General features: G+C 31.4%; 1 protein-coding gene across 6 annotated transcripts in view; it reads right to left on the bottom strand.

Annotated features, from left to right (window-relative positions):
• LOC143069212 (uncharacterized) overlaps positions 1–17,992 on the bottom strand; it is a 96,697-nt gene that overhangs the window by 69,693 nt on the left and 9,012 nt on the right. For 4 of the 6 annotated variants that reach the window (XM_076243737.1, XM_076243740.1, XM_076243739.1 and 1 more), the window contains exons 2-9: positions 16,975–17,241; positions 15,894–16,004; positions 15,299–15,319; positions 7,523–7,585; positions 6,377–6,513; positions 3,202–3,400; positions 2,090–2,184; positions 1,180–1,373 (exon numbers count right to left, since the gene is read on the bottom strand). In XM_076243737.1, the coding sequence (XP_076099852.1) occupies positions 1,180–1,373; positions 2,090–2,184; positions 3,202–3,400; positions 6,377–6,513; positions 7,523–7,585; positions 15,299–15,319; positions 15,894–16,004; positions 16,975–17,094 (940 nt within the window). In that variant the 5' untranslated portion in view covers positions 17,095–17,241. The remainder of the gene's footprint in view (positions 1–1,179; positions 1,374–2,089; positions 2,185–3,201; positions 3,401–6,376; positions 6,514–7,522; positions 7,586–15,298; positions 15,320–15,893; positions 16,005–16,974; positions 17,242–17,992) is intronic. The other 2 variants (XM_076243738.1, XM_076243742.1) reach the window with 1 other exon arrangement.

Genomic DNA, 17,992 nt, shown 5'->3' with positions numbered 1-17,992 from the left:
TTTCCATATCAATACTGCCATAATTATAATATTTATCAAATCAAGGTAGTTAAATTTCAAATTTTTAAATGCAAGGGTTGGCAAGCAAATCGGAAAATTTAACCATCAAGAGATGAAAAATATTGTATTCTACAGAGTATAAAATGGAAGAATCTGTTTTGAATGAATGAAAAAAAAATCCTTTAAACATTGAAAACAAACATTCCCTTTTGACCTGCTCAAGCAGTCTTGTTTTAGTTTTTATTACCAAAGAAAACTCTTAATATCTTTTTTATAACTTCATAATCACATTTATCAGGACGTCATTAAATTGGAAGTGTCTATACTTGGATTAGATATTATTGCTGCAGACATAAATAGAAATCTTAATCAAAAGTACATCTTTCAGTGAAAAAACTAGGACACAAAATGTCCTTATCATACCATGTCCTTATATGGAAATACAATATATAGGTCATATGAAGTTACAGCAGTATATGCCGATAGGTGGTACCTAATTATCTTCTCTTATATTTACAATTACATCTCATTTCCTCTCCACGTAGTTTTGTCTGACAAGAATGTTCTCCTGTTATTGGATTAATCATTCAAAGAACGCATACTGTCCTGTACATCATAGGACTTGATAAGAAATTTGAATTTGCCGATTCTCTAGATGCTAGTGAAAACCGTTGATACTTTTTTATTATTTGAAAACTTTATTTAATAACTGGGATATCCTCAGAGGTGAATTTTTCTTAAATTTTTCTTGAAATACTTCCCTAGAATTTAATTACATAAAGATTTTGTCCTACTCTAAAAGTTAATGATTATCAAGTAAAAATGACAAGATATTGTTTTCTTACATTACAAAGTCTGTCAAACCTAGCTTAGAAGGTAACTCGTTTATATATGGATTTTTTAAACATTAATCATGATTTTTTTTCAATCTAATTATCTATTTGTAAAAAAATATACCATTAAAAATTAAGAGAGGTTCTAGAGTAATTCTTCAACATACCGGTAAACTAAAATATTTTCCTTATAATAAGTCAAGCTAACAACATTGGTTTTAAAAATTCACCACCATGATTGGAAATTATTGAATTTCATCTTGTCACTTTCATCAACATTTCATCAAAATACCTGGTTTTTCTACACTTCATCAGATAACCAAACAATAAAAAAACATAAACTTACTTTCAAACTTAGAAGATGGAGTAGTCCTTCCATTTTTAGCACTTAATGAATATTTTGTATATGGATTACTATAATATCTAAAGAAATAGGGACTGGGCACCAGTGGTCGACTTGGCTGTGATGGTACTGTTTTTGGACGTCCAGTTTGATTAAAGTTAGCCATTATTTCTGCACTTTTGGGATTTCTGTAACTCCTGTTAAACAAAAAAATAAGAAAATTATTTAAAACAATTTTAGAGCTTAGAAATTCAACAAGGCATAGAATTTTGCCTCCTTTCACACAAATAAATAATCACATGAGAAAATATAATTTTTCAAATAATCAAGAGTGAAGGAAATTTGGAAATGGTTTAGATAATCGATAGTGTTTTTTTTTCAACTATCTACCAAGAATTTGTTTGGACATTGTCACTTGATCATAAATTTTTGTTCTTATCCATATTATGCAAAAAACAAAATATTGATTTAATTTATATTTCAATTAGGAAGCCATCTTCAGTGGCAAGCAATAATAGTCCTCAAACACTTCAAAATTGCCTACACTGACAAAAACAACTGTCCTATTTTCAGTTTATGTTAAGAACATCTATTATTGTTGAATGGATAAAGAAAATTTTCATTGATCAAATCTGCCTGTATCTTTTTAAAATTCAATTGCTATTTCAAAGAAGCCATCTTGGTTGGCAAGCAATAATAGTCTCTAAACACTCCAAAATAGCCTAAGTAAAAAAGACCAACATTGATAAAATGTCCTATTTTTAGTTTATAAGAAGGACATCTATGATTGTTGAATGGATAGAGAAATTTTCATTGATCAAATCTGCCTGTATCTTTTTGAAATCAAATCAATGAAACTTTTGTCTGACTGTCTGCTGCATGGCAAAACCTTTATCTGTAATTACAATCTTACCTTACAGTAAAACCTGTACTAAATGCAGTTTGTGATCTGTTTAATTGCTGTGTCTTCCTGTAAGGTAATAATGTCTGCATATTTTCTACTTTACCCTGAAATAACAATTATAATCGAATATTGGAACTTGAATTAAAGAATGTGTATTCATTTCCTGAAAGTAATTGTTCTTTAGATTGGATGCTGATTTCATGCTACATATGTACCACAAGAGAACATACTGTTTAGTGTGCATAAAATCCAAACTGGTACATTTTAGTTACATGCAATGACAATTTTATAAATTTTATTAAATTGATTTCCATAAGCATAATAATTACTCTTCATTTAAAACAAAATATAATCCATACTAGGAAACAGTATCTAGATTGCCTACATTTGTTTATTTTTTTGTTGGTATTTCAAGCATGTTTCAGTGCCCTTGGAGTGCCCATCAAAAATTTCTTTGGAATGAATTGGTTTAAAAATTATACAGAAACCCATTCATTTTTGCAGGTGTGAGTGCGTCCTTGTAGCGGCATTAGCCTGCTCTTTTTCAAAATCTACAAGGGTGTCTTTTACGTGCAAGAGATAGGACTCTCTCTTAACAATGGGTAGCCATTTATTGTCACCTTTGACTGACTATCATTGTTTCTCAAGACCATACTCGCAAATGGTGTCAAGGGAGAGCCCAAAATTCAGTCCCTGAAATTTTCTCCCCTGAACGGGGATTGAACTAGAAACCCTTGTATTAGTAGTCCGATGCACCAACCACTACAACCCATGAAATCAAAAAACTTTATATCCCACAAACAAATAATGAATTAGGAGATAACTGTATTGTATTCTAAGCTCCGACGGCATCAATTGGGCATTTGATGGTCGCAAATTAAGTTTACTGGCAACGCGTTAGCAGAGACAGTAAACGGGTATTTGCGACCATCAGATCCCCAATTGATGCCGTCAGAGCTTAAAATACAATATTGTTATCTCCATTCTAATGAAACTGACAGAAAACAACGTTAAAACATGAATTTAAAATCTGTCATATACCATCTGCCATGTAGATAAGTGACGTTATCCAATCAAAATGAACGTTACAAACGTTGTTGCATTAGATTCCACAGTATTACCTTGCAAACATGTCTAAAACAGTCCTCTAAAGCAGAATCTTCTACGTCATGTGTAGATATCTTCGTCACCTCATCCGCCAAGGCTTCAGCGTACATGCCATCACTATTATGACCCTCATCATAACTTGCTAAACCAGATAAATTCTCTGACCTTGTCACTCCATTGTTTACCACCACTGTAAAGTTTCTAGGATTAGTCCTGATAAAAAAACCAAAAAATTTTTTATCTCAAGTTTTTTTTATTTTATTTGTATTGTTATAGAATCATTTTATAAAATTGTTAGCATGTTTGAATTGCATCTACACCATGTTTCAAGTAGCATATTAAATAACGATGAATTTATCAGAATTCCACCTTTCGATCTTAATCTGAACAAGTAATTTACTGGTTACAAAACATAATGGCTGACATGTAAATTTGGTTTTATTGTAATACAGCATACCCAGGCAATCATACCACATCTTCTTATTTTTATATTTATAAGGTCAAAACTTTGGCCACCATTATCTGTCTATTATCCTTTTTATATGTTTTTCATGTTTTTGAGGTTCTTGGTGATTTAATCTTTATTAAAGTTTTGAGGTTTAACCAATTCATTATTTTTGCATTATGAAAGCATTTATTTTCATTTTTAGGGACCTTCCCAGAATGATATCATGTAGAGCTAAGGTCAGGACATTTCATTCATTAAATGTTTACAATCCAACAACAAAGTAGGTCATGAAATTCCTTTTATCATGACAATTATGTATGTCTGTTAAAAACGTTTCTATTTACCTTTAACTTAATCAATTATTTACATGAATGCAAAATATTCAAAGTAAACGAAGTGATTAGAGATATCAAGTTTTATGTCTGATTAAAGCTTGGGAGTTCTTAATAAGTTTTTGATCATAATGATCCCTTAAAAGAGCAGTATATCAAAAAACAAATTTCTTCAAATACAGTTATTTAAATTGATTTACTTTGAATAGAAAATTTATTTTGAGATTGTCCTTGAACTGAAACCATAGAAAGTATATTATGCGTCTCAAAAGTAAATAACATTATATATAAGGATAATTTTTCTTGTCATAAATTTTTATATTTCCTTAAAGCTTTGTAACCCTCCGACTTTTTTCTATGCTATGCAATAATAAAACAGAAGCAACAGCTATATTACTCAAAAATTAAGGTCTTTCCCCTACATGAGGAAAGACCTTATTGTTTTTCTAATGTTTTTTCTTTTTCTTTTTTTTCTTCCAACATTTTTTTTTTTTATGGCCTCCCCATGTTTCTTTTGAAGTTATCAAAACCAAATATGGACTATTGATAGACCTCATCATGAGGTATTACCAGATGACCCTGTTAAGGATTTCATAATCCTCTTTATAAGTTATCTCCATTTATTGTTTTTTTACAACATGGCCCCCTCACGTTGTTTTTAAAGATATCATTACCTTATTTGGATGATAGGCAGATTTCATCATGATGTATTACTGTATGAGGCTGCGTAGGATTTCATCATTCATTTTGCGAGTTATATATATCTCCTTGAAGCAATTTCCTTTATTTGCATTTTTTTTAAAACGTTTTTGAGATAGAGTCAATTTCAAAATGGCAGCATGTACAAGAACAGATGGCAATGTTGATAAACATAAACATTTATTTTGTTAACAACCCTTTAAAGGAGTTATTTCCCTGGAAAAATTATACATAATTTTTGAAAATTTGTATTTTGAGAACCAGATGTCGTAGAGATTTGGGATCTTCACCAATAATCTTTAGTTCATGTGACCTTTAATTTGCATCCAAGGTTAAAGGTCACAGAGTGCAAAAAAAATTTACGCTGCAATTTCAAGCTTACATATTAGGAAAACGATAAGAGTTTGCTGCATACATACTGTGTATAAAATGTTCCTCTGACGAGCTCTACATTTTATACATTAAGCTCAATAATGTCCGACCATCTGTTCAAAACTTACAACGGAATAATTCTTAAAAGTATAGTTTTGTGTGAATATCTTATGAAAGGAAACAGATAGCAACCTACTATATACTGCAAAAATTAACAGTATTTTAAGACCTTCAATTTGAGGTCATTGTCAGGTCATGATGAAATTTTACTTTGACCTTCAAAGTGTACTATGACCTTGACTTCGTGAAATTTGAAAGGTCAAGTGGTCCTGAGTTAAATGGTGGTAGTCTTATGTCTCTACGACTTCCGGTTCTCAAGTTTAGTATTGCATCATATATTTGATGATTCATTGTGACCTTGATAAACTTTGGAATTATACCAATTTTTTTTCTACAATGTTGACCTTTAAGTGCAGATCATTTATCATTTATCAGATTTGAGATATCTATTGTCGTTTAAGAGGTAATGCAGTTCGAAATTTTGCGAGCAGAGTTGATATTGCATCATTTTAGGCACTTTGTCAAATGGGGTCATTTGATATATCAAATTGAAGGTCTCAATAAACTCTACTTAAAAATGAAAATTTTAAACCCCTTTTTCATCCAAGGGGGAAGGGTGGGGTCATTTAGTGCAAAAATTCAAATTTCTCAGATTGTAATTAAGGTTGTCGCATATCAAATGAATGAACATAAAGCATACATTTCAAATTTTAAATTGACATCCCCCAAAAAATTGGTTGGGTGGGGTCATTGAGTTCAAAAAACAAATAAGGTTGTTGTATATCAAATGAAAGGTCATGATGCATACATTTGATATATCAAATTCCTGGCCTCCAAAAATCAGTTGGATGGGGTTATTAAGTGCAAAAATCAAACTTTCTAGAACATGGCATTGTCGCAAATCAAATGAAAGATCATCAAGTCTATGTTACATATATCATACTTTCGATCTCGAAAATGTAGGCGGATGAGGTCATTAAGTGTAAAAAGCGAAAAGTTTCAGCAGGTATGCTTGTCGTATATCAAACGAAAGGTCGTACAAATAACATTTCGAAAATATCACTTTTACAAGAAAGACCTTTCAATTGTTTAACAAACAATTGAGATACTAGTTTTGATTATTTCTTGTACAGTTTCATTAAGTTGAACAATCATTTTTATACATATATTTTGCATGAAAAATCCAAAAGAAACTGAATTTAGGCAACAAACAACAAACAACATTAATAAATCTACAAAATGCAATCTACCACATTCCAGCATCTGAAACTGCCTTACCTAATGAGATCATAGAAATCATTTCTATTGGCATGTTTTGCAGGTCCCCATTGTTTTGCCGTCTGGGATCGTGGAGAAAGACTTGAATTTATATTCTCAGGACTAACTGCTGGTTGCTTCCTCTGTAACAGATGTTGCTAAAAAAATAATAAACAATCATAACATCACCATAACATCAAGCCTTCAAAAGAAATATTTATAATTTAATAAAAAGTGAAAGTTGACTTCACTGTTGCTAACTAAAATAGCAATTTTCAATAAAAATCCATTACTTTTTCCAAAACACGTAAAAATACTAATTACCAAATATGACATCAACACAGTCATCTGGTCTGAGAAGTTCACATTTTCAAAATAAAAATTAAAAAAAGAGACCTTGAATTAGTGTTATTTTTAGCTTGTTCATTTTAGGTATTTCCTTTAATCTAAAATATATAATAAACAGCTGAATCTTTAGAATATGATATGCCAATCTAAAACAAGACGTAAGACGACGCAGGACGACGACGACGCCAACATGATAGCAATATACGATGAAAAATTAAAATTTTTGCGGTCGTATAATAAGAAATATATATGAAAGGATAATAGGGGAATAGTCAATAAATCAGCAAGTTAGAAGACAGCAACCTGGCAAAAAAAGAGTAGAATGATTGATGACAAAGACTATCTATCACTAACAAGCATAGCATGTAACATCTCAATGAAAACTCAATAGTTGGTATGTATAAAATAAAATTGAGAATGGAAATGGGGAATGTGTCAAAGAGACAACAACCCGACCAAATAAAAAACATACTACTTTTTGATAAATATTCCTAAAGTAATGAACTAGAGCAGTTCTCGCTCGGACACACACTCCATAATCTAGTATATTATAAGAGCATAAACCTGAAGCACCGGGAGGCACTCTACTGCCTCCACACGGCACTAAAGACAAACTCTGTAAAAAATAAAATTGAGAATGGAAATACACTGGGTTTGTTGGAAAGATTTTATATTGGTTACTGTGTAAATTGACCTAATGTGCCAGGTGACATTTCATTAAAATATTGTTATATAACTTATATTGAACAAGAAAAGAGACTAAATGAACACAATTGTTCCCGTAAATCTAATTCAGAGCTTCAAATATCCTTGACCTACCTTTAATGGCTGTCCAACAAATCCTCGACTTTCTTCTTTAATTCTTAGCTGTTCTACCAATCTCTGTAAAAATAATAACGTATGATGTTAACAATGGTAAACGTGTTGGGTTGCTATCTTTCTTATAAGTTTTACCACACATCTCCCGTTTTTTATATATCACCTTAATGTTTTGATTATATTTTGTACATATTGTGTTTTGTTTTTATGTCTTTATTTGTAACAAGAGGCTGTCACAACGACAGCAAACCGAATTTATTAATATTTATTTGTGTCCTGGCAATATCACAAGAACCATTACTGATGAATGGTGAAAGTGAAAATCGTCAATATCAAATTTGACCTCCATTTTGTCATCAGTATCAACATATTAAAATTTGAAAAGCTTAGATTGAATGGTTCATGAGTAAATGCAACAACGTGAATGGAAACGGTAAAAGTCAAAATCGTCATTATTGAACTTGACCTCTATTTTGTCATCTGTAACAACATATAAAAATTTCAAAAGCTTTGGTTGAATGGTTCATGAGAAAATGCACGGACACGACAGGAAACACCATTTTTCAATCTTTCAAGAACCATAACTCCTGAAAGGTAAAAGTCAAAATCGTCATTATTTAACTTGACCTCTATTTTGTCATCAGTTACAACATCATAAAATTTGGGAAGCTTTGGTAGAACAGTTCATGAGTAAATGCACGGACACAACTGGAAACTCCATTTTTCAATCTTTCAAGAACCATAACTCCTGAACGGTAAAAGTCAAAATCGTCATTATTGAACTTGACCTCCATTTTGTCATCAGTAACAACATATTAAAATTTGGGCAGCTTTGGTAGAACAGTTCATGCTTAAATGCAGGGACACGACTGAAAACTCCATTTTTCAATCTTTCAAGAACCATAACTCCTGAACGGTAAATGTCAAAATCGCCATTATTGAACTTGACCTTCATTTAGTTGTCAGTAACAACATATTAAAATTTTAAAAGCTTTGGCTGAACCGTTCATGAGTTAATGCACGGACAACATTTGATTGCCGCCCGCCCGACCGCCCGGCCGCCCGACTGCCTGACTGCCCAGCCGCCCGGCCGCCCGCCGTACATCCCCAAATCAATAACCGACATTTTTGTCACAAAAATCCGGTTAAAAATAATGAGTTTTTGCATTTTCAATTGAAAATTGTTAGAATTCATTCTCCTAAATTAACAGTTTATATGACATCCAGACCAAAATTACAAGCCAAATATGCTGCAACTCAAAAAGTAAAATACATGTACACTGTAGGTTTTTATGCAGAAAGACAAGGATATAAGAATTAACAATGAACATTTCCTATTTCCATAAAACAGATACTGCACAGCAGAAATCTATCATATAAAGTGAACCCATTTCCTTGTAATAAATAACACTCTTAAGATAGTTACTAAAGCATTTGACAAAAAAATACAAATATAAATAAGAAGATGTGGTATGGTATGAGTGCCAATGAGACAACTCTCCATCTAAGTCACAATGTGTTAACAGTAAGCAATTATAGGTCAATATAATATGGCCTTCATCACAGAGCCTTGGTTCACACCAAACAGCAAGCTGTAAAGAGCCCACAAATGATAGCTTGATTTGTTGATTTTTTTCTAAAATGCTTGCATTTTTGTAACAACCTAAAAAGCTTCCAATACAAAAAAAAACCAGATCCAATACAAATGAAGTTGCTTGACTGTAGCATTATGAATTTCCTTTTGCACTTTAAAGATTAACTTAGCATATGTTTAAGGAAATATATTGTGTATAAACAACACCTTTATAATAACCTTTGAAAGATCATAATAAAAATTTGTAAGGGTTACGCGGAACCCAGTGTTTCGCCTACTTTTGCCGTTAATCGCAGGCTCAACAAAATGAGGAAAAAAATCAATTAAAATATTTCTAATGATACTATCTTTTGATTGTAAGAAGCTTCTGTCCAAGTTTGGTAAAATTCCAGGATAGTTTATGAATTAAATAAATGTTTTAAACCTTAACAGCGGACTGTATGTAATGTTAACTTCAAGAAAAACTAAGTCCATTTATATGAAAAATACAGAAAAACAGGTACAAAATTTTAACAAAATTTCCTTCCAGATATAAATAGCTTTTGATCATAAACAATTTAGCTAGTTCAAGTTTGGTACAAATCCAGGATAGTATAAGAAAGTTATTGAAATTTTAAAAACTTTAACCTCAGAGTGGATATTTGTGGCCGCAGCCACCGCTGACGGAATGTACGATCGCTATGTCTCACTTTTTTGACTAAGGTCGAAGGCTCAACAAAAGGGTGTTGATTTCTAAAAATGCTGAAAAATGTGGTCAAACATGCGCTCCAACATGTAAGCATGTGTTATAAATGTCATATAAAATCCTGTAAAAGTGTCTGGACTCTAAATAAAACACAGTTTGCAAACAAAATGCCATAAAATATCATAATGGCCACTTGTAACCAGGGATAAAAGTATCATTCTCCCTCAGTGAACAAATTATTACCCTGAAATATGTATGTGATAATTGTCTGTAGCAAATATAATCTAGCATGCCTATTTACATATTTATAATTAACTGACTGACAAAGATTATTACTACATACCAAGGAATCAATATAAAAGTACACTTGAACCCTGATCTAGCTTGTAATATCTATAATAAAATTAACGGTACCAATTTTCTTGCACCAGATGCGCATTTCGACAATACATGTCTCTTCAGTGATGCTCGTGGTCAAAATATTTGCAATCCAAAGCTTATATAAAAGATGAAGAGCTATAATCCAAAAGGTCCAAAAAGTATAGCCAAATCCGTGAAAGGAATCAGAGCTTTGCATGAGGGAGATACATTCCTTAATTTATAATAATTTCTAATATTTTGTAACAGCAAATTTTAATAACACAATAAATATATAAAGTATGTATAACCTTGGCTATAATTTTCTAAATCTCCAATATAATAATAAAATTGAGAATGGAAATGGGGAATTTGTCAAAGAGACAACAACCTGACCATAGAAAAAACAACAGCAGAAGGTCACCAACTTGTTTTGACCAGTTGGATAAATGTTTGATAAAGCACCATTGATTAACAGTAATTAATTGTCTGTGATTTCACACAAAATCTTTTTGGAGTACCATACTTAAAATAATTTTTGTTTCAATCATTAGAATAACAGACTCTTTTACCACATTATAGATATAGGAAGATGTGGTGTGAGTGCCAATGAGACAACTCTCCATCCAAATAACAATTTATAAAAGTAAACCATTATAGGTCAATGTACGGCCTTCAACACGGAGCCTTGGCTCACCGAACAACTAGCTATAAAGGACCCAAAAATTACTAGTGTAAAACCATTCAAACGGGAAAACCAATTATTAAAAAAAAATCTCAATGGTTACATGTTCAAATTGAACTTCATTGTATCTCTAGTTGATAAATATAATAATCAATAATGATTCTGGGTAAAGGTCAATATGACAGCAACCTAACATTATAAGCATCAACCATGGGTGACAACATTTTTCTACTATAAATTGATAAGTGTCAATAGCTCATACATTAGCATTGCCGAGAATATGGACAACCAATAAATACTCTGAACAGAGTCATGTGACCCTTATATCAGGCAAAAACAACTGGCAACAATGACCTTGAGACAATTATCAAGTCAAAAACTACAAACAAATTACTTTTTTCATTTATTGAGAAATAAAAAAAATATTAATTATTGTAACATTGGCACATGCTACCAAGACATCCTTCTAAAAAAAACCTTGACAATTTCTATTAGACAAATATTATCGTAGCTTATCTTACTTCCTTAATTAACATCAGAAAAATGGTACCCCGCGGAGATATATAACATTGAAATAATATTTATAGCTTGTTTATATACAAACATGTTTAATACATAATAGGATGACAGACAGATCATTTGGTACGTAACAAAAATTAAATCCTGCTGTAAAAGTTATCATAGATGTTATACCATTATAAAAAAATATTTGTATATTAAGCAGTCTTAACAATTGTGAAAAGTAACTTGTCTGTCATCTAGGTTAGAGGGAAAAAAAGAAACCGAACAAGGCCAGTGGCCAAAACATCTTAACAAAAATAGTTTAATTACTACAAAATGTTCCCTATTGGATTTCTACACTAGATTTTCTAATGTCGTCATGTTTTTATTATTTGGTTGTAGAGCGAGTGTCTTATATAAAAAAAAACAACACATCTCCACATAATCTATATTATAATATAGTGTTATTTACTGGCTGTTTCTGTATTGGCACTGGTATAGATTCAAGGTTTGCTGTATTGGCCTCGAGACCTGTAGGGTCGAGGGCCAATACAGCTGACCGAGAATCTATACCAGTGCCAATACAGAAACAGCCAGTTCATAACACTTTTATTAAATGATTATAAGAGAATTAAAAACCGGAAGTGAACGTCCCATATTAGCCCATGGGCCAATACAGCTTTTTTCCCCCTTTTTTCCGTATTGGCCCTCGTTTTTTCCGTTTCAAAACTTTAAGACATTACAAAACATTGCACATCATTTAACCTGTTTATTTTATGACTTTAATTTAAAAAATATTATACAAATGTTTTTATGCATAACGATACTTCCAGAGTTAAGTAATGGCATAATAAAATTGAAAACCGGAAGTGAACGTCCTGTATTAGCCCAAGGGCTAATACGGCTTTTTTCCCGCTTTTTTCTGTATTGGCCCTGTTCGAAGAGCAATATTAAATCTTGATTTATATCGACAGTGAAACGTTTTTAGTATTGCACATGCTGATTTATCCGTATTAGGGCTTATTTGCTCATATCATTTAATAATAAACATAACAATTATTTTAATGTTTTCTTTATACCTAACTGTTGGTGGAGGACCGATGGCAAGAAATGTCTATGTTCTTCATGGATGAAGAAAAGTCTACATGCAATCAGATGATGCAAATTACATACCCGTAGCCAGGGGGGTTCGGACAAACCCCCCTTGAAAACAAATAATGACTGTTAAAGTCAGCGTTCTGTTCGAATTGTGACTGTTAAAGTCGAGTTTTTGAGGCCAACGAACCCCCCTTTGGAAATTCCTGGCTACGGGCCTGAATTAGATACAAAACCTGTCCTTTCAATGCTTTACTGAATTTAACATTCTAAGATTGAATTAAACCTATATATATATATATTAAGGATTTATAATTTATCGTTAGGTACTACAGTCCATGAATTTAATTAATAATAAAGATGAGTCACAATTTAAATATTGAACAAAATACAACTTTCTAACAGGCTTGTTTGCAGAATTTGACAAAACCATGAAATCAAGTATCTAAGAGAATACAATGTTTTCTTCAAACCAAGAAAATTGGTATTAAAATGTAAGTGGTATTATATAAAATACCTATCTGATCAGACAAGAATCAAGAAAGACAAAAGAAAAACGGCTCCTCGATTGCAAAAGAAACATTACGATTGATTTCAATGAACTTTGATTTAAGGACAGAAGCTTAATATCAAATAAGCTTTATAATTATTGCATCACAAAATAAATAGAGCTCAATGACTGAGCATGTTTGAGGATCGTGGTGATCAAAGGAAATCTTTATAAGTGGCATTTCAACATTATTACATAATTACATGTCTCCCTTTACTTAGAATAGTAATCATTAAATCAAAAACAAAACATTTAGCAATTTATATATTAAATCACAATTACAAAATCGTCTCAGGCATTACCATTTATCTTCTTTTATCTACAAGACAATTTATTTTAAATTCATTTTACTAAACTGAGTACATGTACACAATGCTGGCTTCATTACTGACATTTCAAATACACTAGCAAAAACATCAGTACAATGTAAATCCATAATATGAAAATTTCTGTTGTTAGGGAATGACCATTTAATTTTTAATTTCAAGGAGGGGGGTGCAGATTTATCCCATACCTTATAGTGCTAAATTTTGAAAATAATTTGATTGACAGCATCAAACTAAATAAACATTTTCTGACTCAGAAAAAAAGCCCACCTTAACCCCCCTTGAAGTTAAATGGTCAGTCCCTTATAATATGTTGCTCTATGATGGCTACATTAACATGGCAAGGAGGGGTGATTGATAAAGGGGAGGGACTGATTTATTAGGGCGGTAATATCATGGTACACTTTCAATGAAAAATATGTGAATATGCAAGAAAACGAATAACAAACGAACAAGAGGGAATTATATGAGTCAATACACCTACTCACAAACTTGTCATTATCACTTTAAAATATGTTCAGAAAATTAAAAAAATGTTCACAATATGACAACTTACCATGACAACTAATCAAGAAAAAATTACAAATCTATTTAAGAACTTACACAAGTGGACATCGTATTCAATCCATAAGTCAATTTTTCAACTTATCTATTAATGTTCAGATTGATAACAAACACAACATACTGAATTTTCTGAAAGCTTCTTAACAATACTGAATTGACTGTAAGCCATACGTCTGAACAGTGCTGAATTGACTGCAAGCCAAACGTCTGAACAGTGCCGAATTGACTGCAAGCCAGACGTCTGAACAGTGCTGAATTGACTGCAAGCCAGACGTCTGAACAGTGCTGAATTGACTGCAAGCCAGACGTCTGAACAGTGCTGAATTGACTGCAAGCCAGACGTCTGAACAGTGCTGAATTGACTGCAAGCCAAACATCTGAACAGTGCTGAATTGACTGCAAGCCAAACATCTGAACAGTGCTGAATTGACTGCAAGCCAAACGTCTGAACAGTGCTGAATTGACTGCAAGCCAAACGTCTGAACAGTGCTGAATTTACAACAGGTAAAAATATCTAAAAGTAACTTTAACTCAAGCCAGAACTGAGCGTTTTTCAGTTCACACTTCTCAGATGTTGTTCAAATTAAAATGACTACTGTAAAAGCAGAAAAAATCGTGGAGGATTTAATTTCGTTTATTTCGTGGAAAGAATATATCCATTAAATTAAAAACCCCACGAAAATTTAACCTCCATAGAAAACCACTTACAGTTTAAGAAAACTACAAAATTAAATCCCATGAAATCTTACAGAGAGACAAAACAACGAAATTTTAACCCCATGAAAATTAATGTTGTTACAGTATTTCAGAATAAATATACCAGAGAGAATATTGGTGTGGAAATTGTGTGATAACACCTAAAACACTTCAAATTTAAGGAAAATATATATTTAATGAGGTAAATAACATTTCATATGTTTTAATTTGTGCTGTCTAAAATGTGCTTGAAGTTTTGTAAAAGCAAAATGCATAAATTTCTGCCAAAAACTAATTTCTACAAAAAGTTACTCTTTATTTATGATGTTTTGGTTAAAATTATAAATATTTGAAAACAAGCTTTATATTCTTGGGCTGCCAAAGAATTTGAAACCGATATTACTTAGATGTGATTTGCAGTGTCTGCAATTGATGCTCTTAAATATTACCGGTAAGTGCAAAGTTGACATGCCCAAAAAAAACAAAATTTTTTTGCAGGCCTATCTTTCAACCATTCTTTGCACAAAAGATAAAACCATTAATATTAAAAAAAAGATATATTAATTATATATAAAGGTGAAGGGAAAAGGTCAAAATCACAAATGCTGGTGCTACCCATAAAACAATTGATAATAAAAAGTTACTTTCCAATACCACAGTAGATATCAAAAACATACTAAATACTAGAAATAGCAAAATGTAAAAAAAACTAAACAAGTTTACCTTCCTTTGTTCCTCCTTGCTCTAAAATAATTTTACAGATTATGTTTATAGAAATTCTTCCTGAAAATTTGTCATAGAGTTAGAGGTATGAGTTTTGTTTAAAACTTAAAAAATGAAAAGTATCTAAAGTCTGCCAAGGAAGATGTGTGTGCTCTGATGAACAAACATGATATGTTAGTAAGAATAATTGGCAAAGCCCATGTTTTGGTATTGTAAACACCAAAAATTACAAAAAAAAAATAAAAAAAACAAGTACATGCCTTCATGTCCTCCAAAATCTATCATTTTTGATCTTTTGTCACTTAATTTTAAGTCATCTGCTGTATTATTCCTTACAGTAATTTATGTTTCTAAATACTTCTCTCAAAATGAATCATAAACAAGGGACATAACTCATAAAAAAGATTTATTAAATAGGACTACTTAGTTCTTTATTAACACCAGTACTTTGTTCTTACTAATGTCAAATATGGACTTATTGGCAAGGATAAACTTCTAAAAAGACTAAAGCTGGGTTTTTTTAAGGCAAAATGTATAAATATTAAATTTCTAATTACTGTAAGCCTTTTTCTGCCCCTTCCTTTAAAGAACTTACATATCGTCTTTGTTCTGTGGGTGTGCGTATCCTATTAGAAATTCTTCTTCCTCTTGCCAATGGTGAAATGCCCACTGTTGTTTTCACAGATGGAGGTTTTATGTTCCCTTCCTGGAAATGGAAAAGAAGATACATCTAGAAATACATTAGTGTCTGTACAGGAGGTCTTTCATTTTTTACTCTTAAATCTTTCAGAAATTTTTCACTATAGTATTCTTTACAAATTATACGAATCTTTCTCTATTCTTTACAAATTATACGAATCTTTCTCTATTCTTTACAAATTATACGAATCTTTCTCTATTCTTTACAAATTATACGAATCTTTCTCTATTCTTTACAAATTATACGAATCTTTCTCTATTCTTTACAAATTATACGAATCTTTCTCTATTCTTTACAAATTATACGAATCTTTCTCTATTCTTTTTTATTCTAACACCCCATTCTGCCATGTTGTCCTGTCAATTTTTCTTCATTCTGCACTTTTTGACCATTATTCTCTTATTCTGTAAACCCATGCATCCAGACCCTTATACATGTACATTGGCACTGGCATATACTTTGCAGATAGTATAAATGTCCTTATAGTGAACTCAAACAAATCCTTTTCACTATTATTCATGAAAAATGTTCTCTTGTCACTACATTAAGCATCAAATAAGCATACGCTTAACTTGCTGCATTTGTTTGCACTCATCCTAAGTCAAGAATCTGATGTTCAGTAGTTGTTGTTTGTTGATGTGATTAAAAAATCTTTCCCGATTCTGTTTTCTTGTATAGATTAAACCGTTGGTTTTCCCATTTGTATGGTTTTACACAGTCATTTTTTTTACCCTTTATACTTGCTGTTCAGTGCATATGTGAGCCAAGTCTCAGTGTTAAAGTCTGTACTTTGACATATAATGGTTTACTTCTACAAATTGTGACTTGGATGCAGAGTTGTCTCATTGGCACTCACTAACACATTAACACATCTTCTTATATCTATAAAAGTTTAATAACTTCATTTGTTACTATCTCAGATATTACATTTTTAATGATGTATCAAAATTCCTGAAGATAAAAATTTTGTACTTACCAAACCAAGATAAATACCAGTCATATTGCGTGGCTGGGCTTTACTGGGAACACTTTTTGTGGTGAACGGCATATTTCTTGTCACTGGCAGATCCGGAGAATTTGGTGGTAAATTCCTCATGATTTTTAAAAGTCTTATAACAATTCAATTTATTTTCTCCATTTAAAATATCACATATCTCTAATTCACATAGATTTTTTTTCTGATTATATTCAAGCTTGAGTTTCCTCTCTTTTACATTTTGTTAATTGTCAGGTTAAAAATTAGCTACAAATAGAAAGAGTTGACATGAATAGTAATAAAATCTCATAAATAAATATTTTCATTATTGCTTTTTATGAAGAACAAAAGAAATTAAATAAAGTACTTGTAACGTAACAGACTTACGATATATCATGTTTCATATTTTAAACTGAAATCTATTCAAACTGAACAATTCTAAAGTGACAAAAATCAAAATGTCACATATTGATCAAACACGATTTCATATTAATCCTTTACAAAAGTTAGGTACACATTAATGATATATATTGTAAAGTTCCTTTGATAAAACTGAAGTTTCAATGTTAATAATATTTACCTTTCAAAGCAATATCTACTTTTTCAGAAATATTACGACTATAGAAGAATACTTCACTTTTTCAAAGTCAATCAGCATTTTAATTGTAAAAAAATATTATTAATATCAATATTACAAGATTTACCGATTTGATTCCGATTGCATCTAAAAGGGGGATACACAAGGTCATAATATTTCTGATTCTGACACAGTGTCAAAGAATTAAAACCCATAGTATTTAAACAAGACCAATTTAAAGATATAGTGTTAAAATCCCACAGAAAAATCTTATCAAGAAGTTCAATCAAATATTTTTTTTGGCAGTAGGCCACCCTACATGATACTGGATAACTTTACACATTTGAAGTGTTCAATAAATTTCATTGTTTACTGAAGCATTATATTGCAACACACGATACACATTGAATGATATTGATATGCAAGTTACTTATAAGACCT

Source organism: Mytilus galloprovincialis, chromosome 3, assembly GCF_965363235.1.
Source record: "Mytilus galloprovincialis chromosome 3, xbMytGall1.hap1.1, whole genome shotgun sequence".
NCBI classification, from domain to species: domain Eukaryota; kingdom Metazoa; phylum Mollusca; class Bivalvia; order Mytilida; family Mytilidae; genus Mytilus; species Mytilus galloprovincialis.
Note: the sequence above shows the minus strand (reverse complement) of the source record. Positions and strands in the feature narration are given on the sequence as shown.